The following is a 22,638-nucleotide window of genomic DNA, read 5'->3' on the forward strand; positions in this document are numbered from 1 at the left end:
TGATGCTCCACCCACCACCTAGCTACCAATCACGAAGCCAGTGCTGATGCTCCACCCACCACCTAGCTACCAATCACCAGGTCAGTAGTGATGCACCACCCACCACCTAGCTACCAATCACCAAGTCAGTACTGATGCTCCACCCACCACCTAGCTACCAATCACCAAGTCAGTACTGATGCTCCACCCACCACCTAGCTACCAATCACCAAGTCAGTACTGATGCTCCACCCACCATCTAGCTACCAATCACCAAGTCAGTACTGATGCTCCACCGACCACCTAGCTACCAATCACCAAGTCAGTACTGATGCTCCACCCACCATCTAGCTACCAATCACCAAGTCAGTACGGATGCTCCACCCACCACCTAGCTACCAATCACCAAGTCAGTAGTGTTTCAGCAGCCAGGTTGCCAGGTGCCACTGAGCTGCAGTTAGGAACACTGCAGATAATGTCTGATGTTACAAAACCAAAAAAAACTCATTATGACTCAAATACGTCGTGACAATTTGAGAAACAAAACCAGGGTATGTATAGGAGATGCCTTTGCAGGATCACGTCCCACAACTGGCAACCCGCGTGAAGTAGACTCTGGCAGGGAGGGGGCGAGGAGTAACAGCTCTCTCCAGTGTTTTGAACGTAGGCCGCAGTACCATTTCTAAACGCTTGGTGTCAGAGTTACATACTTCAACTTTAAATGTTTATCTGAAGCTAATATAAAGCTTCAGCTGTCTAAATTATTCAAATCAAGTAGATTTCTTTCAGTGTTACAGTCATTCAAGTTTCCAACAAGCTCAACAGTTAAGCTGTCCAAGGAAACACAAAGAGGGAATTTGACACTCAAAAGACTGTAAAAGTGGCAGATATCCACTTTATATGGCTAACTCAGACTGCTGAAGACTCATATGAAATACACACCAACGTGTAAATGTACACTGTGGATTTTGGTCCCTCATCACTTTCATCAAAAGTTCATTTGAAGAAGATATTTTATCAGCCAGCAAGAACTGGAGGAATGATTTCAGAGAGGATAAACTCTTTCAGTCTTCATATAAGCACCTGACTGCTGTTTTAAAACAGACATGAAAAATGAACGTATCCTTTAATGCTGAATTATCATCAGATCATCATTTGAACTAATGAGTTGATAAATGGGATTTCGGTGTCTGATCTTTTTGTGTGTGTCTGTTGGTTTCCCCAGACTCAGGTTTAAATATCCCCAAATTAAAGTCAGAGACAAGCACTTTAACCTCATATTCATTCTTTTATTTCATATGTAGTTTGTTACAGAGCAAAGTCAACACAGCAACAATGTGCATCCTTTCATATACACATGAATACTGTATGACTTGTTTATACACTATGCCAAACTTTTGGGGGTAAATCAACTCTCATGTTTGAGTCTCACAGTGGAAAAAGCAGAAATCCATTAAAGGTAGTACGATCATTAGTATCATCGAATACACTATCGCCAGCATATAAAACCAGGTAGAACACATCCCCCTTTTCCAGCTGAACAACCAGTGAATTAGAAACACTTTCGTAGCCATTTGCACTGTAATTTTGACTCCACAACACTCTCTTGTCATTGTGATACAGGAAAACATCCCTCCATGTGTTACTCCGGCCATCCAGTAGAGTGAATGAGAAGTAGTAGGCTCCTCTGACTGGGGCTGTGAAGAGACCTGCAACAGAGGAGAAAATGAGTGAAGCTTTTTCCTGCTGTTGAACTACCTCTTCTCTGAGTTCAGTACGCTGTTGCTTCTCAATACTTTGGTCAGGCTGCTGTAAGTGGGTTTGTCTAATCTGAAGGAATAGTTGTTCAGTGCTCTTGCTTTGTTAACATCACATTACTCAGAGACTGTAGAGTCTGTAAAAGTTGAGAGCTCTCAGTTACACATTCAGTGAGTCAGTTTGCATCCATCCATCCATCCGTTCTCCTCCGCTTATCTGGGGTCGGGTCATGGGGGCAGCAGCCTAAGCAGGGAAGCCCAGACTTCCCTCTCCCCAGCCACTTCGTCCAGCTCTTCCCTGGGTATCCCGAGGCGCCATGGCTCCTCTCGATGCGGAGGAGCAGCGGGTCTACTCCGAGCTCCCTCCAGATAACTGAGCTTCTCACCCTATCTCTAAGGGAGAGCTCAGCCAGCCTGCGGAGGAAGCTCATTTCGGCCGCTTGTACCCGCGATCTTGTTCTTTCGGTCACCACCCAAAGCTCATGACCAGAGGTGAGGGTAGGAACCAAAACCGGCTGGTAAATCTCTCTTCACCACGACGGATCTGTGCAGAGTCCGCATTACTGCAGACGCCGCACCGATCCGCCTGTCGATCTCCCGTTCCATCCTTCCCTCACTCGTGAACAAGACCCTGAGGTACTTGAACTCCTCCACTTGGGGCAGGATCTCATCCCCGACCCGGAGAGTGCACTCCACCCTCTTCCGGTTGAGGACCATGGCCTCGGATTTGGAGGAGCTGATTCTCTCACACTCGGCTGCGAACCGATCCAGTGAGAGTTGGAGGTCACGGTCTGATGAAGCCAACAGGACCACATCATCTGCAAAAAGCAGTGACCCAATCCTGAGGTCACCAAACCGGACCCCCTCCACACCCTGACTGCACCTAGAAATCCTGTCCATGAAGATTATGAAAAAGATGACAAAGGGCGGCCCTGGCGGAGTCCAACCCTCACTGGAAACAAGTCCAACTTATTACCGGCAATGCAGACCAAGCTCTGACACTGGTCATACAGGGAACAGACAGCCCTTATCAGGGGGTCTGATACCCCGTATTCCCTGAGAACCCCCCACAGGACTCCCCGAGGGACACGGTCGAATGCCTTCTCCAAGTCCACAAAACACATGTGGACTGGTTGAGCAAACTCCCATGCACCCTCAAGGATCCTGCAGAGGGTGTAGAGCTGGTCCACAGTTCCACGGCCCAGACGAAAACCACACTGCTCCTCTTGAATCCGAGGTTCGACTATCCGACGGACCCTCCTCTCCAGCACCCCTGAATTGACCTTACCAGGGAGGCTGGGGAGTGTGATTCCCCTGTAGTTGGAACACACCCTCCGGTCCCCCTTCTTAAAAAGAGGGACTACCACCCCAGTCTGCCAATCCAGAGGCACTGCCCCCGATGTCCACGAACTGCTGCAGAGTCGTGCCAACCATGACAGACCCACAACATCCAGGGCCTTGAGGAACTCGGGGCGGATCTCATCCACCCCCGGGGCCCTCCCACCGAGGAGCTTTTTAACCACATCGGCGACCTCCGCCCCAGAGATAGGAGAGCCCACACCCGAGTCCCACGGCCCTGCTTCCTTACCGGAAGGCGTGTCGGTGGGATTGAAGAGGTCTTCGAAGTATTCCTTCCACCGATCTACAACGTCCTGAGTCGAAGTCAGCAGCGCATCGTCCCCACCGTACACAGTGTTTACGGTGCACTGCTTCCCCCTCCTGAGATGCCGGATGGTGATCCAGAACCTCTTCGAAGCCGTCCGGAAGTCTTTTTCCATGGCCTCACCGAACTACTCCCATGTCCGGGTTTTTGTAAACTATCTGTAAATGTCTGTGCAAAGGTTTTGAAAAAAGTTTCACAAAACCTCATAAACGAGAAACTCACTTCATCCTGAGAACCTTATCAGTCACCACATGAAATGTAATTACATTACACAAAATCACACACATGACTCAATGCTGGCAAAGTACCAACAACCTGGCTCAAGCCCTCTGAGAGGACACAGGGAAACTCCATTAAAAGTGTTATGATGTAATGTTAAAGGTAAAACTGGTGAAATGTCAAAAGAGCCAATTCAAAGAGAAATGTCTCCTCCTCAAACAACCAAGTGTGCAGCTGGAGCCATAGTGGAGAAAAAAGCAATTACAGAAGATGCAGTGAAAGCTGTAACAATTAAAACATATCTAACAAACCAATTATACTGAGTTCATTACATTATAATAGTTCATTTGTGTGTGTAGCAGAAAGAGGTGAGTACCTGTAGTTGGACTGTAGGCCTGACCAAAGTTGGTGAAGACTTTACTGAACTTGAGTGTGGTGTCAGTATTGAAGGGTCCAATTGTTCCGCTGTCAGTGAGACCAAGTGAGAACGCCACCTTTGGTCGGTCTGTGTGGATGTGAGAAGATTCACATAGAGGAAAAAAATAGCTCCACTTATAAACAGTTGATGAACAAATTGTATTGTGTCTCTTTTGGTGAATAGTATTCATAGAAACTGATGTTACTATAAGCAGTTTACCTGCAATCTGTCTCTTCAGCTCCTCCACCTCGTTTTCACTGGCGTTCATTCTGGCCTCCAACACTGTCAACACATTTAACATTCATATTATAGTGAAGTATAGTGAATTAATCAGATTAATAATTGTTCAACAGGCAGCAGTTTTTACATTTTATTGATTATTGTAGTTTACCTGTGTTCTCCTTCTTGAGCTCCTCCATCACATTTTCACTGGTTTTCATTCTGGCCTTCAAAACTATGAACACATTCAACATTTTTATTTTTAAGGAGATAATCTACATGACTACAATTTGAAATATTTGTATGTGTACCTGTGGGAGCCAATATTATGTTTTATTATGTTATAGAAAGTTGAAAGTTTTAATGTAGATTACAGTGTTTTATATTGGTTTGGTTTCATAGATGTCAAATTTACTACAGCACCTGAAGTAGGCGCTGCTGATGCTTTCTGAGTTAGGCGCTGCGCATGCGCATGGTGTTCGTTATTGAAGGACTTGTAAAAAGTACAAGACGCGGATTAGCAGAGTGCTAATAGGTACAGGGAAAGAAGGTTTTTTGACCGTCACTTTCAGATGTTACTGGTATGTTAAGATGTTGTGGACCGTTGTGAAAACCAAGAGAAGCTTGGAATGGTGTGTATTGGAAATACCTGGATTCTGCAACGAGAAATAAAACAACAAAACTACAACCTAACTCTCCAGTGGTTTGTGAGTAGTTAAGGAACACAAGACCGTAACATACGAGTCGTGCCAGCTGTACCTGCATACTGCTAATAAATATAGTGGCTTTGGTATTAAAATATAAGTTTGCCACTACAGTACCTAACAAACTAGCAGCTGTGTATTTTGAGCTCACTGCTGTTCTTAATAATGATATTATCAGTTTACCTTCATTCTCTATCTTGAGCTTCACCACCTCCTTCTTGAGCTCCTCCATCTCATTTTCACTGGTGGTCATTCTGGCCTCCAACACTGTCAACACATTTAACATTAATATTATGGTGAATTATGTTCATGGTCAGCATCATTGCTAGAATACAGTAAAAATATAAGTTTTTACATTTAATTGATTGTTGTAATTTACCTGTGTTCTCTCTCTGGAGCTCCTTGACCACATTTTCACTGGCGTTGATTTTGGACTCCAACTCTGTCGACACATTTAAAGCTCATGACTAAAAGCTTTATTTTGAATCTTAGATATTAATCCCAGTAAACATCTTAAAGGAATGGTTATATTTATTTCTTGAGTTTAACAGAAAATAAAATCACAATCATAAATTAAGTACATATTATTCAATAAAATATGAATATCTACCTGCATTCTTGCTTTCACTGGCTGTCAGTCTGGTCTGTATGGCTGGAATAAAAGCAGTAAATTACTCCTAAAAGTAATGTTTATGTGAACATTGCATGAATGTGTTGATCACTATGTAAATGAACCTGTATTCTCCTGCTCCAGCTTCTCCATCTTATCATGAACCACACCTTGATATCAAATAAACGTATCCTAATTGCTAGAATAGAGTAAAAAAGAAACGTTTTTACATTTTATTGATTGTTGTAGCTTACCTGTGTTCTCACTCTGGAGCTCTTTGACCACATTTTCACTGTCGGTCATTTTGGACTCCAACACTGTGAATACATTTAAAGTTTTATTAATTTTTAATTTAATTCTTGAGTTAAAAAGGAAAAAAAATCATAAATGAATGATATATTATTCAATAAAATATAAATATCTACCTGCATTCTTGCTTTCACTGGCTGTCAGTCTGGTCTGTATGGCTGGAATAAAAGCAGTAAATTACTCCTAAAAGTAATGTCTATGTGAACATTGCATGAATGTGTTGATCACTGTGTGAATGAACCTGTATTCTCCTGCTCCAGCTTCTCCATCTTGCTCTTGCTGTTCCTCAGCTCCACACTGTGTTCGATGGCCATGTCTCTCAGCTCCTTCAGCTCAGCCCAGATGTCAGGGGTGATGTTGGTCTGATCACTGGTTGATTTGACACCCAGGATCTCAGACTGAATCTCAATCTGAGTGACATCATTCCCCGCCAGCCCTCCACTCTCACCCTGAGCCCCCGTCCAGTACAGACAGAGCAGCAACGCCAGAAAAGCTGCAGCACGCCTCATTGTGAAATATCACCTCTTTAGACAGCAAGATGCAGTCTGACACCACTCGGTCAGTTCCCGTCTTTATATCCACGTAGAACAGGTCACTGAACTCACTGAACTGCTGTATGAGAATTAAACAGCTGTCTTTGATAAGGAATGCAAAAATAGCACCAACGATCCTGGAACACTAAACTTAAAGCAAACAACAAGTTAGAATGATGTTCTTTCTTCGAATAACAGCATTAAAGGACAGGTTCACAATCTTTCAAGTCACTTATAAAACAACAGCTGCCAAAATTAGTTAATTCCTCCTGTTCATACTGACCATTAGAGGATTCCTTCATAATGCACTTACATTGCAAGTGAGTGTGGCTAATATCCACAGTCCCCCTGATGTGCAAAGATGTATTTAAATGTTTATCTGAAGCTAATATAAAGCTTCAGCTGTCTAAATTATTCAAATCAAGTAGATGTGTTTCAGTGTTACAGTCATTCATGTTTCCAACAAGCTCAACAGTTAAGCTGTCCAAGGAAACACAAAGAGGGAATTTGACACTCAAAAGACTGTAAAAGTGGCAGATATCCACTTTATATGGCTAACTCAGACTGCTGAAGACTCATATAAAATACACACCAACGTGTAAATGTACACTGTGGATGTTGGTCCCTCATCACTTTCATCAAAAGCACATTTGAAGAAGATATTTTATCAGCCAGCATGAACTGGAGGAATGATTTCAGTGAGGACAAACTCTTTCAGTCTTCATATAAGCACCTGACTGCTGTTTTAAAACAGACATGAAAAATGAACGTATCCTTTAATGCTGAATCATCATCAGATCATCATTTGAACTAATGAGTTGATAAATGGGATTTCAGTGTCTGATCTTTTTGTGTGTATGTGTTGGTTTTCCCAGACTCAGGTTTAAATATCCCCAAATTAAAGTCAGAGACAAGCACTTTAACCTCATATTCATTCTTTTATTTCATATGTAGTTTGTTGCAGAGCAAAGTCAACACAGCAACAATGTGCATCCTTTCATATACACATGAATACTGTATGACTTGTTTATACACTATGCCAAACATTTGGAGGTAAATCAATTCTCATGTTTGAGTCTCACAGTGGAAAAAGCAGAAATCCATTAAAGGAAGTACGATCCAAAGTACTATCGTATACACTAGAGCCAGCAGCTAAAACCAGGTAGACCACATCTCCCTTTTCCAGCTGAAGAACCAGTGAATTAGAAACACTTTCGTAGCTATTTGCATTGTTATTAAAACTCCACAACACTCTCTTGTCATTGTGATAGAGAAAAACATTCCTCCATACGTTACTCCGGCTATCCAGTAGATTGAATGAGAAGTAGTAGGCTCCTCTGACTGGGGCTGTGAAGAGACCTGCAACAGAGGAGAAAATGAGTGAAGCTTTTTCCTGCTGTTGAACTACCTCTTCTCTAAGTTCAGTACGCTGTTGCTTCTCAATACTTTGGTCAGGCTGCTGTGAGTGGGTTTGTCTAATCTGAAGGAATAGTTGTTCAGTGCTCTTGCTTTGTTAACATCACATTACTCAGAGACTGTATAGTCTGTAAAAGTTGAGAGCTCTCAGTTACACATTCAGTGAGTCAGTTTGCATCCCATAAGGTTTATAGAAAGTGATATAACAGAGAGATATAAGTGAGTACCTTAAAACAGAGCAAAAGCCTCTCAAAGTCTTTGCAGAACATTTAATTCTCTTGTGTTTTGTAAACTATCTGTAAATGTCTGTGCAAAGGTTTTGAAAAGGTTTCACAAAACCTCATAAATGAGAAACTCACTTCATCCTGAGAACCTTATCAGTCACCACATGAAATGTAATTACATAACACAAAATCACACACATGACTCAATGCTGGCAAAGAACCAACAACCTGGCTCAAACCCTCTGAGAGGACACAGAGAAACTCCATTAAAAGTGTTATGATGCATTGTTAAAGGTAAAACTGGTGAAATGTCAAAAGAGCCAATTCAAAGAGAAATGTCTCCTCCTCAAACAACCAAGTGTGCAGCTGGAGCCATAGTGGAGAAAACAGCAATTACAGAAGATGCAGTAAAAGCTGTAACAATTAATATATATTAAAATTAGTTCATTACATTATAATAGTTAATTTGTGTGGGTAGCAGAAAGAGGTGAGTACCTGTAGTTGGACTGTAGACCTGACCAAAGTTGGTGATGACTTTACTGAACTTGAGTGTGGTGTCAGTATTGAAGGGTCCAATTTGTCCAGCATCAGTGAGACCAAGTGAGAACGCCACCTTTGGTTGGTCTGTGTGGATGTGAGAAGATTCACAAAGAGGAAAACAATAGCTCCACTTATAAACAGTTGATGAACGAATTGTATTGTGTCTCTTTTGGTGAATAGTATTCATAGAAACTGATGTTACTATAAGCAGTTTACCTGCAATCTGTCTCTTCAGCTCCTCCACCTCGTTTTCACTGGCGGTCATTCTGGCCTCCAACACTGTCAACACATTTAACATTCATATTATAGTAAAGTATGTTTATGGTCAACAGGTTTCAAATTGTTAACATGATCACTATGGAGGCTGACCTGTGCTCTTATCTTCACTCGCTGTTACTCTGGATTGAAGATCTGCAATAGAAGACACAATTAATAATCAGATTAACAATTGTTCAGCAGGCAGCAGTTTTTACATTTTATTGATTATTGTAGTTTACCTGTGTTCTCCTTCTTGAGCTCCTCCATCACATTTTCACTGGTGTTCATTCTGGCCTCCAACACTGTCAACACATTTAACATTAATATTATAGTGAAGTATGTTTATGGTCAGCATCATTGCTAGAATACAGTAAAAAATGTAAGTTTTTACATTTTATTGATTATTGTAGTTTACCTGTGTTCTCCTTCTTGAGCTCCTCCATCACATTTTCACTGGTGTTCATTCTGGCCTTCAAAACTATGAACACATTCAACATTTTTATTTTTAATCTAAATAACTACAACTTGAAATACTTGTATGTGTACCTAACAAATTAGCAGCTGTTTATTTTGCAGCTCACTGTTGTTCTTAATAATGATATAAGCAGTTTACCTTCATTCTCTATCTTCAGCTCCTCCATCTCATTTTCACTGGCGGTCATTCTGGCCTCCAACACTGTCAACACATTTAACATTAATATTATAGTGAAGTATGTTCATGGTCAGCATCATTGCTAGAATACAGTAAAAAATATAAGTTTTTACATTTAATTGATTGTTGTAGTTTACCTGTGTTCTCTCTCTGGAGCTCCTTGACCACATTTTCACTGGCGTTGATTTTGGACTCCAACTCTGTCGACACATTTAAAGCTCATGACTAAAAGCTTTATTTTGAATCTTAGATATTAATCTCAGTAAACATCTTAAAGGAATGGTTATATTTATTTCTTGAGTTCAACAGAAAATAAAATCACAATCATAAATTAAGTATATATTATTCAATAAAATATGAATATCTACCTGCATTCTTGCTTTCACTGGCTGTCAGTCTGGTCTGTATGGCTGGAATAAAAGCAGTAAATTACTCCTAAAAGTAATGTCTATGTGAACATTGCATGAATGTGTTGATCACTGTGTGAATGAACCTGTATTCTCCTGCTCCAGCTTCCTCAGCTCCACTCTGTGTTCGATGCCCATGTCTCTCAGCTCCTTCAGCTCAGCCCAGATGTCAGGGGTGATGTTGTCCTCATCACTGTTTGATTTGACACCCAGGATCTCAGACTGAACCTCCGTCTGAGTGATGTCATTCCCTGTCAGCCCTCCACTCTCACCCTGAGCCCCCGTCCAGTACAGACAGAGCAGCAACGCCAGAAAAGCTGCAGCACACCTCATTGTGAAATATCACCTCTTTAGACAGCAAGATGCAGTCTGACACCACTCGCTCAGTTTCCGTCTTTATATCCACGTAGAACAGGTCACTGAACTGCTGTATGAGAATCAAACAGCTGTCTTTGATAAGGAATGCAAAAATAGCACCAAAGATCCTTAAACACTAAACTTAAAGCAAACAACAAGTTAGAATGATGTTCTTTCAAAACCATTGGTAGTGAATGTTTGTCGTGTAAAGAGATGATAAGAGCAAAGTCAGTCTTTTATTTGTCATAAATATGTATGTGTTTGTTTCCCAGACTCAGGTTGTAAAGAGTCTGGGTCATGGTCAATCTGATGTGTATTTTTATGTGTTTTAAAGCACTTATTGCAAATCCAACACAACAAAAAACTGTAGTCATAAAACCTTAATATCCTTAGCATGTATATATACATCAAAACAGGGTCAGCAGCTGAGTGTTGTATGACGCTGTAACCGTCTCCATGTTTCAAAGGCATTTCCTATACATATCCTTGTTTTGTTTCTCAAATTGTCACAACATATTTGAGTCATAACAAGGTTTTTTTGGTTACATAACATCAGACTGCAGCTCAGTGGCACCTGGCAACCTGGCTGCTGAAACACTACTGAGTTGGTGATTGGTAGCTAGGTGGTGGGTGGCGCACAGTACTGACTTGGTGATTGGTAGCTTGGTGGTGGGTGCAGCATCAGTACTGAGTTGGTGATTGGTAGCTAGGTGGTGGGTGCAGCATCAGTACTGACTTGGTGATTGGTAGCTAGGTGGTGGGTGGAGCTTTTCAAATGTGAATATTCTGGCTGGACTACTACTGTCAGTGATATCAGTGTTTGAAAATAACATGATTCCTTAATGTCTGGTTACATTTAGGGCAATTTTATGATTAATTGGAATATATTTGTTACATACAGCTACTTTAAATGAAAGTAAAAACTTGCTCAAGTATTCCACTCAGAAGTACTCCATATGCAGAATGGCTTCTAGTCAATACACAAAATTAGAAGTAATGAAATAAAAGTCAATATAAGTTGTATGATTTGAGATTTTCCACTCTGTTGGACAACAAAAATCATCTATCTCAGCTTTAAGAACAGTTAAAGGATTAAATGTCTACAGTCAATTATGTAAAACTCTTCAGATATTATCAAAATGCAGTGTTACCCGATCAAATTAAGGTTGTTTTTCACTGTGTAGATATTATGGATGCCATATTTTATAAGCTTATCTCATATTGAATCAAGTCAGCAAAAGCAGCTGAACTGAGTTTGGAGTTGGTGGCTTACCTGCCTCAAAAAAGTGTCCAACCTACTTTGTAGCTTAAGAACATACCTACTCAGCTTAAGAACATATCCAGAGTGAAGGGTTTTATGTCTCAAACAGACCAGACAGACAAGAGAAGTTGATTCATGCTTTCATCTCAAGTAGACTCGACTACTGTAACGGTCTTCTAACTGGACTCCCACAAAAAAGCATTAAACAGCTGCAGCTCATTCAGAACGCTGCAGCTCGAGTTTTAACCAGAACAAAGAGATCAGAGCACATTACTCCAGTTCTCAAGTCTTTACACTGGCTCCCAGTCAGTTCTAAAGTCTTTACACTGGCTCCCAGTCAGTTCTAAAGTCTTTACACTGGCTCCCAGTCAGCTATAGAATAGATTTTAAATATATGAAATCATGTAAACGATGCACGAATAAGCATCAAAAACAAACTGGATGTCCTAATTAGCATTCCAAATATTTTAAAACTTTACTTGGCTGGCTCCCAGCCAGCTATAGAATAGATTTTAAAGTTCTGCTACTGGTCTACAAATCACTGAATGGTTTAGGTCCAGAATACATGAATGAATGTTAGTAGAATATAAACCCAGTAGAGCTCTGAGATCTACTGACTCAGGTCAGATAGTTGAGCCCAGAGTTCAAACTAAACATGGTGAAGCAGCTTTTACACAACTGGAACAAACTACCAGCAGAACTGAAATCATGTTTAAATCCTGGTTAAAAACATTTCTCTTCTCCTGTGCTTATGATTGAGCTCTTTTAAAGAACTTTACATTTTAATCTTTCATTTTCACTCTATGTCCTTTTAATGATTTTAAAGATAATTTATTATTTTATGCTGCAATGAATTTATTTATGTCTTTCTATTTTTCTGTACTTTGTTTTTATTATGGGGGGGGGGGTGTGGGTGGGGGAGTTAATTGTATGTTTTAAATTTCTCAAATTACATGTTTTGCTGTTTTATGTAAAACACATTGAGTTGCCATTGTGTATGAAATGCGCTATATAAATAAAACTGCCTTTGTGACCTTATAAACAATAGTTTTGTAAAGTACGCGCTGTTGACTTCCTACTCATAAGTAAACTCAGACATGTAATACACAGGTTAAATATGCAAGGGTGTTGTATTGAAATCATTGTAATGAGTTTTGTGTCCTGTTTGGTTCCATCTAGTGGCGGCTGTGAATAGCAGGATTCAGGAGGAAGTGACCTCACAGTAAACATTGGGGTAACAGGAAGTGAGCAGCATAGTGCAGCTGTCTGTTTAACCCTGAGCTTTAAAGTCTACAAAACGGCTTCATCTGTAAGTTATGTTCTCTTTACAGTTATATTAAAGACTGTGTAAAGTGAATTCAGACATTTTCTTCTAAACACATTAAATAGGTCATAAATGTATTTCTAAAAAAGGTGTAAAAAGCATTTCAACCATTTAGATTTGAATTGTGGAGCTAGGTTTCACAAACTGTGTTTCAAGATTTCTGTGTTCAGGATTTAGTGATTAGCATAAACCCGCCCCTGCTGCTGTAGAGGTAGAAATACATTCAGCACACACTACTACTACTACAGTCTACAGTTAGCCAGTTAGCTGAGTTAGCCACTAAGCTAGCCGCCGAGCTAGCAGCTAATTTAGCCGCCTAGCTAGCCGCCGAGCTAGCAGCTAAGTTAGCCGCTGAGCTAGCAGCTGAGTTAGCAGCAGAAAGCTCTCAGGCGTAGCGTCCATGTTTCTGGTAGAGGTGGAGACTTTGATTGACAGGTGACACTTGGTAGGGGGCGGGGCTTCAGTGTTTGGGAGCAGAGAAAGAGGCAGATTTTTACACAACTTTGAAGCCTAATTTCATATATTTGGCGATTTTTTTTAATCATTCCAATTTGGCAGGGTAGTTAACAACACACTTTTCTGTGGTATGTCAAACTCAGAACACATATTTATTCTTACTTTACACGGACTTTAACAATTGTATATTTTGTATATTGTATATTTTTGGATAATTAGTGTATTGGGGACTCTGTGTTAGAGGTTGTTCTTGTAAGCAATTGTTAACATTGTTTTTCTATTATCCTTATTTCACGAATGTTTAACATTTACTTATAAGGGCTCATTGTTTTTTATTTGTGTTTTTTCACAGTTTTCTTCACGTAAATCCTCAACCACACACCACACCACAATCCACAACAACCTGCCTGTTCCTTGGAGTAGAGGTAAGATCTTAAGCCCGAGCCCGAGTCCGAAATTCGGGCCAGATCGGGCCCAAAATGTCAATTATTACGTTCGGGTCGGGTCGGGCTTCTCTCTCGCTAACTTTTTTTAAATAAATATATATTTATGTATTATGTATACTAAAACCCAAAGCCCAGAGACCTGCTCCTGCTGCTGTTCCTCTCCTTGTCAGAGAATATGCATCTGACAGTCTTGTTAAACTGGGAGAATTTGTTACCAAAGACTTTAAAGGCTTTAATTTGTTATCATTATGCACAGGCATCGTCACAAATGGGATCACACAAATCGCAACCAGTCCCTTTTCCCGGAGCTCTGTCCGGCTCTGACTGACACATCCCCTCCCTTTCCTCCTCCTCCTGAGTCTTCACAAATAAAATATAAAATTTCGGGTTTTTTCGGGCTCGGGCCTGCAAATCAAGTTAATTGATCGGGCTCGGGCCAGGTCGGGCTTTAATACCCGCGGACTTGGGTCGGGTCGGGCTGGATTTTTTAGGCCCGATCTTACCTCTACCTTGGAGGGTCAAAATTGAGAGAGGTATTTGTGTTAAGCTAGCTGTATAGCTAAAGACCACGTTGCCTCCTTTTAGTGATGACAGTATAGGTGTGATACATTTAGGGACTATAGTGATACAACATCCAGGTGATGAAAAGTATAGCAGCATCTAGAGTGGATTATCTCAGAGAAGCCGAAGTCTCTTTAAAACACAGTTTCAAAACACAACAAATTCTTTCTAGTTTTCATATTTACTGCTTTGGGGACTTAAATTGTGCCGACACATGAAATGAAGCATCAATAACACTCAGAAATGTCCCTTAAAGGAACAAAGTGCAGAATTGAGTGACATCTAGTGGTAAAGTTGTAGATTGCAACTCATTGAATTTCCCACTCCCCTAAGCATATAGGTCCTCTCTAGAAGAAGTGTTTGATTTGTCCACTCTGGGCTACTGTAGAAAGGGAGGAGGATCTGCTCCCTCTGTAGATAAATAGCTCTTTATAAGGTAAAGAAAACACAGTAACTCTTATTTACACCAAAGAAAACATACTTGTGAATATTATACTTAAATTCTGCCAAATGTGTTCTACTAGATGGCGCTAAACTCTACACAAGTTCCCCAAAAAGCCTTTAAATGGGAGAAAATGGATGAAACCTGAGGAAGAATAGACCAAAATAGTAAAATAACTACATGACAAATCAGAAAGTTCTCCAGAAACCGCTCAGAGTGATACCTCCTCAGAGTGAAGAACGGCTTCGTCACGCTCTGCTCAGATTTAAAGTAGCTGTATGTAACAAATATATTCCAAGTAATCATAAAATTGCCCTAAATATCACCAGACATTAAGGAATCATGTTCATTTCAAACACTGATATCATTGACAGTAGTAGTCCAGCCAGAATATTCACATTTGAAAAGCTCCACCCACCACCTAGCTACCAATCACCAAGTCAGTAGTGATGCTCCACCCACCACCTAGCTACCAATCACCAAGTCAGTACTGATGCTCCACCCACCACTTAGCTAACAATCACCAAGTCAGTACTGATGCGCCACCCACCACCTAGCTACCAATCACCAAGTCAGTACTGATGCTCCACCCACCACCTAGCTACCAATCACCAAGTCAGTACTGATACTCCACCCACCACCTAGCTACCAATCACCAAGTCAGTACTGATGCTCCATCCACCACTTAGCTACCAATCACCAAGTCAGTACGGATGCTCCACCCACCACCTAGCTACCAATTACCAAGTCAGTATTGATGCTCCACCCACCACCAAGCTACCAATCACCAAGTCGGTACTGATGCTCCACCCACCACCTAGCTACCAATCACCAAGTCAGTACTGATGCTCCATACACCACCTAGCTACCAATCACCAAGTCAGTACTGATGCTACACCCACCACCTAGCGACCAATCACCAAGTCAGTACTGATGCTCCACCCACCACCTAGCTACCAATCACCAAGTCAGTACTGATGCTGCACCCACCACCTAGCTACATTTCACCAAGTCAGTACTGATGCTCCACCCACCACCTAGCTACCAATCACCAAGTCAGTACTGATGCGCCACCCACTACCTAGCTACCAATCACCAAGTCAGTACTGATGCTCCACCCACCACCTAGCTACCAATCACCAAGTCAGTACTGATGCTCCACCCACCACCTAGCTACCAATCACCAAGTCAGTACTGATGCTCCACCCACCACCTAGCTACCAATCACCAAGTCAGTACTGATGCTCCACCCACCATCTAGCGACCAATCACCAAGTCAGTAGTGATGCTCCACCCACCACCTAGCTACCAATTACCAAGTCAGTAGTGATGCTCCACCCACCACCTAGCTACCAATCACCAAGTCAGTACTGATGCTCCATCCACCACCTAGCGACCAATCACCAAGTCAGTACTGATGCTCCATCCACCACTTAGCTACCAATCACCAAGTCAGAACTGATGCTCCACCCACCACCTAGCTACCAATCACCAAGTCACTAGCGTTTCAGCAGCCAGGTTGCCAGTTGCCACTGAGCTGCAGCTAGGAACACTGCAGATAATGTCTGATGTTGCAAAACCAAAAAAAAACTCATTATGACTCTCAAATACGTCGGAAGGAAGGAAGGAAGGAAAGGAGGAAGGAAGGAAGGAAGGACGATTTGAGAAACAGATCAAGGGGATGTATAGGAGACGCCTTTGAAACATGGAGACGGTTACAGCGTCATACAGCACTCAGCTTCACCCACTGATACGGAGAAGGATATGCAGGATCACGTCCAACAACTGGCAACCTGCGTGAAGCAGACTCTGGCAGGGAGGGGGCGAGGAGTAACAGCTCTCTCCAGTGTTTTGAACGTGGGCCGCAGTACCATTTCTAAACACTTGGTTTCAGAGTTACATACTTCAACTTTAAATGTTTATCTAAAGCTAATATAAAGCTTCAGCTGTCTAAATTATTCAAATCAAGTAGATTTCTTTCAGTGTTACAGTCATTCATGTTTCCAACAAGCTCAACAGTTAAGCTGTCCAAGGAAACACAAAGAGGGAATTGGACACTCAAAAGACTGTAAAAGTGGCAGATATCCACTTTATATGGCTAACTCAGACTGCTGAAGACTCATATAAAATACACACCAACGTGTAAATGTACACTGTGGATTTTGGTCCCTCATCACTTTCATCAAAAGCACATTTGAAGAAGATATTTTATCAGCCAACATGAACTGGAGGAATGATTTCAGTGAGGACAAACTCTTTCAGTCTTCATATAAGCACCTGACTGCTGTTTTAAAACAGACATGAAAAATGAACGTATCCTTTAATACTGAATTATCATCAGATCATCATTTGAACTAATGAGTTGATAAATGGGATTTCAGTGTCTGATCTTTTTGTGTGTGTGTCTGTTGGTTTTCCCAGACTCAGGTTTAAATATCCCCAAATTAAAGTCAGAGACAAGCACTTTAACCTCATATTCATTCTTTTATTTCATATGTAGTTTGTTGCAGAGCAAAGTCAACACAGCAACAATGTGCATCCTTTCATATACACATAAATACTGTAGGGCTTGTTTATACACTATGCCAAACATTTTGGGGTAAATCAATTCTCATGTTTGAGTCTCACAGTGGAAAAAGCAGAAATCCATTAAAGAAAGTACGATCATAAGTATTATCCAATACACTAGAGCCAGCAGCTAAAACCAGGTAGACCACATCCCCCTTTTCCAGCTGAAGAACCAGTGAATTAGAAACACTTTCCCAGGCATCTGCACTGTAATTAGTACTGAGCAACACTCTCTTGTCATTGTGATAGAGAAAAACATGACTGTATGTGTTACTCCGGCTATCCATTAGATTGAATGAGAAGTAGTAGGCTCCTCTGACTGGGGCTGTGAAGAGACCTGCAACAGAGGAGAAAATGAGTGAAGCTTTTTCCTGCTGTTGAACTACCTCTTCTCTGAGTTCAGTACGCTGTTGCTTCTCAATACTTTGGTCAGGCTGCTGTAAGTGGGTTTGTCTAATCTGAAGGAATAGTTGTTCAGTGCTCTTGCTTTGTTAACATCACATTACTCAGAGACTGTATAGTCTGTAAAAGTTGAGAGCTCTCAGTTACACATTCAGTGAGTCAGTTTGCATCCCATAAGGTTTATAGAAAGTGATATAACAGAGAGATATAAGTGAACACCTTAAAACAGAGCAACTTCCTGTCAAAGCCTTTGCAGAACATTTAATTCTCTTGTGTTTTGTAAACTATTTGTAAATGTCTGTGCAAAGGTTTTGAAAAAGTTTCACAAAACCTCATAAACGACAAACTCACTTCATCATGAGAACCTTATCAGTCACCACATGAAATGTAATTACATAACACAAAATCACACACATGACTCAATGCTGGCAAAGAACCAACGGCCTGGCTCAAACCCTCTGAGAGGACACAGAGAAACTCCATTAAAAGTGTTATGATGCAATGTTAAAGGTAAAACTGGTGAAATGTCAAAAGAGCCAATTCAAAGAGAAATGTCTCCTCCACAAACAACCAAGTGTGCAGCTGGAGCCATAGTGGAGAAAAAAGCAATTACAGAAGATGCAGTGAAAGCTGTAACAATTAAAACATATCTAACAAACCAATTATACTGAGTTCATTACATTATAATAGTTCATTTGTGTGTGTAGCAGAAAGAGGTGAGTACCTGTAGTTGGACTGTAGACCTGACCAAAGTTGGTGATGACTTTACTGAACTTGAGTGTGATGTCAGTCTTGAAGGGTCCAACTTGTCCATCATCAGTGAGACCAAGTGAGAACGCCACCTTTAGTTGGTCTGTGTGGATGTGAGAAGATTCACATAGAGGAAAAAAAATAGTCAATGAGGGACTTCCAGCGGGGCGTAAAGAATTGGGGAATATTTTATTTTCACTATTATTTACATACACACAGCCTTTTACACCAACTGTAAATTATTCATATCTTTATTGTACTATTTAGTACTTTTTTACTGCTATTTCTATTGTTATTGTATTACTATTGTAGCTGCAGAGCTGATGAACCCAACAATTTTAACCACCTATACTTGATTTAACAATAAGGCAAGGCAGTTTTATTTATATAGCGCATTTCATACACAATGGCAACTCAATGTGCTTTACATAAAACAGAAAAACATGTAATTTGAGAAACATTAAAACATACAATTAACCCCCCCCCCCCCACCCCCAATAATAAAAACAAAGTACAGAAAAATAGAAGGAGAGAAATAAAATGCTAGAATTGAGCATTAAATATAAGATTGCAGCATAAAATTATAAATTAGCTTTAAAATCATTGAAAGGACATAGAGTGAAAATTAAAGATTAAAATGTAAAGTGCTTTTAAAGAGCTCAATCATAAGCTCAGGAGAAGAGAAATGTTTTTAACCTGGATTTAAATGTCTTCACAGTTGGGGCTGATTTCAGTTCTGCTGGTAGTTTGTTCCAGTTGTGTGCAGCATAACAGCTAAAAGCTGCTTCACCATGTTTAGTTTGAACTCTGGGCTCAACTATCTGACCTGAGTCAGTAGATCTCAGAGCTCTGGGCTCAACTATCTGACCTGAGTCAGTATATCTCAGAGCTCTACTGGGTTTATATTCTACTAACATGTCATTCATGTATTCTGGACCTAAACCATTCAGTGATGTGTAGACCAGTAGCAGAACTTTAAAATCTATTCTATAGCTGACTGGGAGCCAGCCAAGTAAAGTTTTAAAATATTTGGAATGCTAATTAAGACATCCAGTTTGTTTTTGATGCTTATTCGTGCATCGTTTACATGATTTCATATATTTAAAATCTATTCTATAGCTGACTGGGAGCCAGTGTAAAGACTTTAGAGCTGACTGGGAGCCAGTGTAAAGACTTTAGAACTGACTGGGAGCCAGTGTAAAGACTTTAGAACTGGAGTAATGTGCTCTGATCTCTTTGTTCTGGTAAAACTCGAGCTGCGGCGTTCTGAATGAGCTGCAGCTGTTTAATGCTTTTTTGTGGGAGTCCAGTCAGAAGACCGTTACAGTAGTCAAGTCTACTTGAGATGAAAGCATGAATCAACTTCTCCTGGTCTGTTTGAGACATAAAACCCTTCACTCTGGATATGTTCTTAAGCTGATAGAAGGCTGTTTTGGTGATTGATTTCATATCACCAAAACAGAGCCCAACTGATCTATCGGTCAGTCAATATAATCAGCTAGTACTGACCTATTACAGATATGTATCTGTGAATAGTAGGGGCTCTCTCTCTCTCTCTCTCTCACTCTCTCTCTCTCTCTCTCTCTCTCTCAACTCTCGAGAGACTCACAGAAATATCAAAATAGCACTTTTTGAATGGAGCATGGAGCTTCTGTGAGACGGCAGTACAAGCAGGCTGATTAATGGATGATGTTACTCTTTAATAATGATATAAGCAGTTTACCTGCAATCTGTCTCTTGAGCTCTTCCACCTCATTTTCACTGGCGTCCATTCTGGTCTCCAACACTGTCAACACATTTAACATTAATATTATAGTGAAGTATGTTCATGGTCAACAGGTTTCAAGTTGTTAACATGATCACTATGGAGGCTGACCTGTGGTCTTATCTTCACTCGCTGTTACTCTGGATTGAAGATCTGCAATAGAAGACAAAATTAATAATCAGATTAATAATTGTTCAGCAGGCAGCAGTTTTTACATTTTATTGATTATTGTAGTTTACCTGTGTTCTCCTTCTTGAGCTCCTCCATCACATTTTCACTGGTGTTCATTCTGGCCTTCAAAACTATGAACACATTCAACATTTTTATTTTTAAGGAGATAATCTACAGAACTACAACTTGAAATATTTGTATGTGTACCTAACAAACTAGCAGCTGTGTATTTTGCAGCTCACTGCTGTTCTTAATAATGATATAAGCACTTTACCTTCATTCTCTATCTTGAGCTTCACCATCTCATTTTCACTGGCGGTCATTCTGGCCTCCAACACTGTCAACACATTTAACATTAATATTATAGTGAAGTATGTTCATGGTCAGCATCATTGCTAGAATACAGTAAAAAATATAAGTTTTTACATTTAATTGATTGTTGTAGTTTACCTGTGTTCTCTCTCTGGAGCTCCTTGACCACATTTTCACTGGCGTTGATTTTGGACTCCAACTCTGTCGACCCATTTAAAGCTCATGACTAAAAGCTTTATTTTGAATCTTAGATATTAATCTTAGTAAATATCTTAAAGGAATGGTTATATTTATTTCTTGAGTTTAACAGAAAATAAAATCACAATCATAAATTAAGTATATATTATTCAATGAAATATAAATATCTACCTGCATTCTTGCTTTCACTGGCTGTCAGTCTGGCCTGTATGGCTGGAATAAAAGCAGTAAATTACTCCTAAAAGTAATGTCTATGTGAACATTGCATGAATGTGTTGATCACTATGTGAATGAACCTGTATTCTCCTGCTCCAGCTTCTCCATCTTATCATGAACCACACCTTGATATCAAATAAACGTATCCTAATTGCTAGAATAGAGTAAAAAAATATACATTTTTACATGTTACTGACTGTTGTAGCTTACCTGTGTTCTCACTCAGGAGCTCTTTGACCATATTTTCACTGTCGGTCATTTTGGACTCCAACACTGTCGACACATTTAAAGTTTTATTTAATTTTAATTTAATTCTTGAGTTAAAAAGGAAAAAAAATCATAAATGAATTATATATTATTTTATGAAATATAAATATCTACCTGCATTCTTGTATTCACTGATTGTCAGTCTGGTCTGTATGGCTGGAATAAAAGCAGTAAATTACTCCTAAAAGTAATGTCTATGTGAACATTGCATGAATGTGTTGATCACTGTGTGAATGAACCTGTATTCTCCTGCTCCAGCTTCCTCAGCTCCACTCTGTGTTCGATGACCATGTCTCTCAGCTCCTTCAGCTCAGCCCAGATGTCAGGGGTGATGTTGGTCTGATCACTGGTTGATATGACACCCAGGATCTCAGACTGAACCTCCGTCTGAGTGATGTCATTCCCAGTCAGCCCTCCACTCTCACCCTGAGCCCTGGTCCAGTACAGACAGAGCAGCAACGCCAGAAAAGATGCAGCACGCCTCATTGTGAAATATCACCTCTTTAGACAGCAACATGCAGTCTGACACCGCTCGTTCAGTTCCCGTCTTTATATCCACGCAGAACAGGTCACTGAACTGCTGTATGAGAATTAAACAGCTGTCTTTGATAAGGAATGCAAAAATAGCACCAACAATCCTGGAACACTAAACTTAAAGCAAACAACAAGTTAGAATGATGTTCTTTCAAAACCATTGGCAGTGAATGTTTGTCGTGTAAAGAGATGATAAGAGCAAAGTCAGTCTTTTATTTTTCACAAGTATGTATGTGTTTGTTTCCCAGACTCAGGTTGTAAAGAGTCTGGGTCATGGTCAATCTGATGTGTATTTTTATGTGTTTTAAAGCATTTATTGCAAATCCAACACAACAAAAAACTGTAGTCATAAACTATAAAACCTTAATATCCTTAGCATGTATATATACTTCAATTCATGCCAAGGCTACAAGGAGCTAATATTGGCCAATACGTCAGCTCAGCCGATTTGTTCAAACTCAAATTCAAATTCAAACTCCATCATATGAAACAGGAAACCTGACTGCACAAACATGATTTGTTACATTCATTTGATTTCTGGGAAGTGCGGTACAGTTAAATACTTGAATGAAAGTAAAAACTTGCTCAAGTATTCAAGTCAGAAGTACTCCATATGCAGAATGGCTTCTAGTCAATACACAAAATTAGAAGTAATGAAATAAAAGTCAATATAAGTTGTATGATTTGAGATTTTCCACTC

The 22,638-nt window shown here is 40.3% G+C and overlaps 2 protein-coding genes across 4 annotated transcripts; both read right to left on the reverse strand.

Moving 5' to 3' along the window:
• Positions 1-1,400: 1,400 nt before the first annotated feature.
• LOC128369799 (uncharacterized) lies at positions 1,401-6,424 on the reverse strand. The gene is made up of 8 exons (XM_053330876.1): positions 6,120-6,424; positions 5,995-6,036; positions 5,824-5,886; positions 5,339-5,401; positions 4,835-4,911; positions 4,256-4,307; positions 3,995-4,123; positions 1,401-1,688 (listed from the first exon to the last, which is right to left on the reverse strand). Exons 1-8 carry the CDS (start codon positions 6,385-6,387, stop codon positions 1,408-1,410), a joined length of 975 nt encoding a protein of 324 aa, XP_053186851.1. The 5' UTR covers positions 6,388-6,424; the 3' UTR covers positions 1,401-1,407.
• Positions 6,425-7,329: 905 nt separating this feature from the next.
• LOC128368689 (heavy metal-binding protein HIP-like) lies at positions 7,330-21,790 on the reverse strand. 3 transcript variants are annotated; one of them, XM_053329548.1, is made up of 9 exons: positions 9,995-10,241; positions 9,870-9,911; positions 9,463-9,525; positions 9,265-9,327; positions 9,089-9,151; positions 8,961-9,002; positions 8,808-8,870; positions 8,547-8,675; positions 7,330-7,770 (listed from the first exon to the last, which is right to left on the reverse strand). In XM_053329548.1, exons 1-9 carry the CDS (start codon positions 10,239-10,241, stop codon positions 7,490-7,492), a joined length of 993 nt encoding a protein of 330 aa, XP_053185523.1. In that variant the 3' UTR covers positions 7,330-7,489. The 3 variants fall into 3 exon arrangements, 1 of the variants encoding a protein (XP_053185523.1); XR_008321978.1 differs by lacking the exons at positions 7,330-7,770; positions 8,808-8,870; positions 8,961-9,002; ... (3 more) ...; positions 9,870-9,911; positions 9,995-10,241 and adding exons at positions 21,093-21,134; positions 21,644-21,790 and having other exon boundaries at positions 8,612-8,675; XR_008321979.1 differs by lacking the exons at positions 7,330-7,770; positions 8,547-8,675; positions 8,808-8,870; ... (4 more) ...; positions 9,870-9,911; positions 9,995-10,241 and adding exons at positions 21,519-21,560; positions 21,644-21,790.
• Positions 21,791-22,638: the final 848 nt, after the last annotated feature.

Source organism: Scomber japonicus, chromosome 12 (genome assembly GCF_027409825.1).
Source record: "Scomber japonicus isolate fScoJap1 chromosome 12, fScoJap1.pri, whole genome shotgun sequence".
Lineage (NCBI taxonomy): Eukaryota > Metazoa > Chordata > Actinopteri > Scombriformes > Scombridae > Scomber > Scomber japonicus.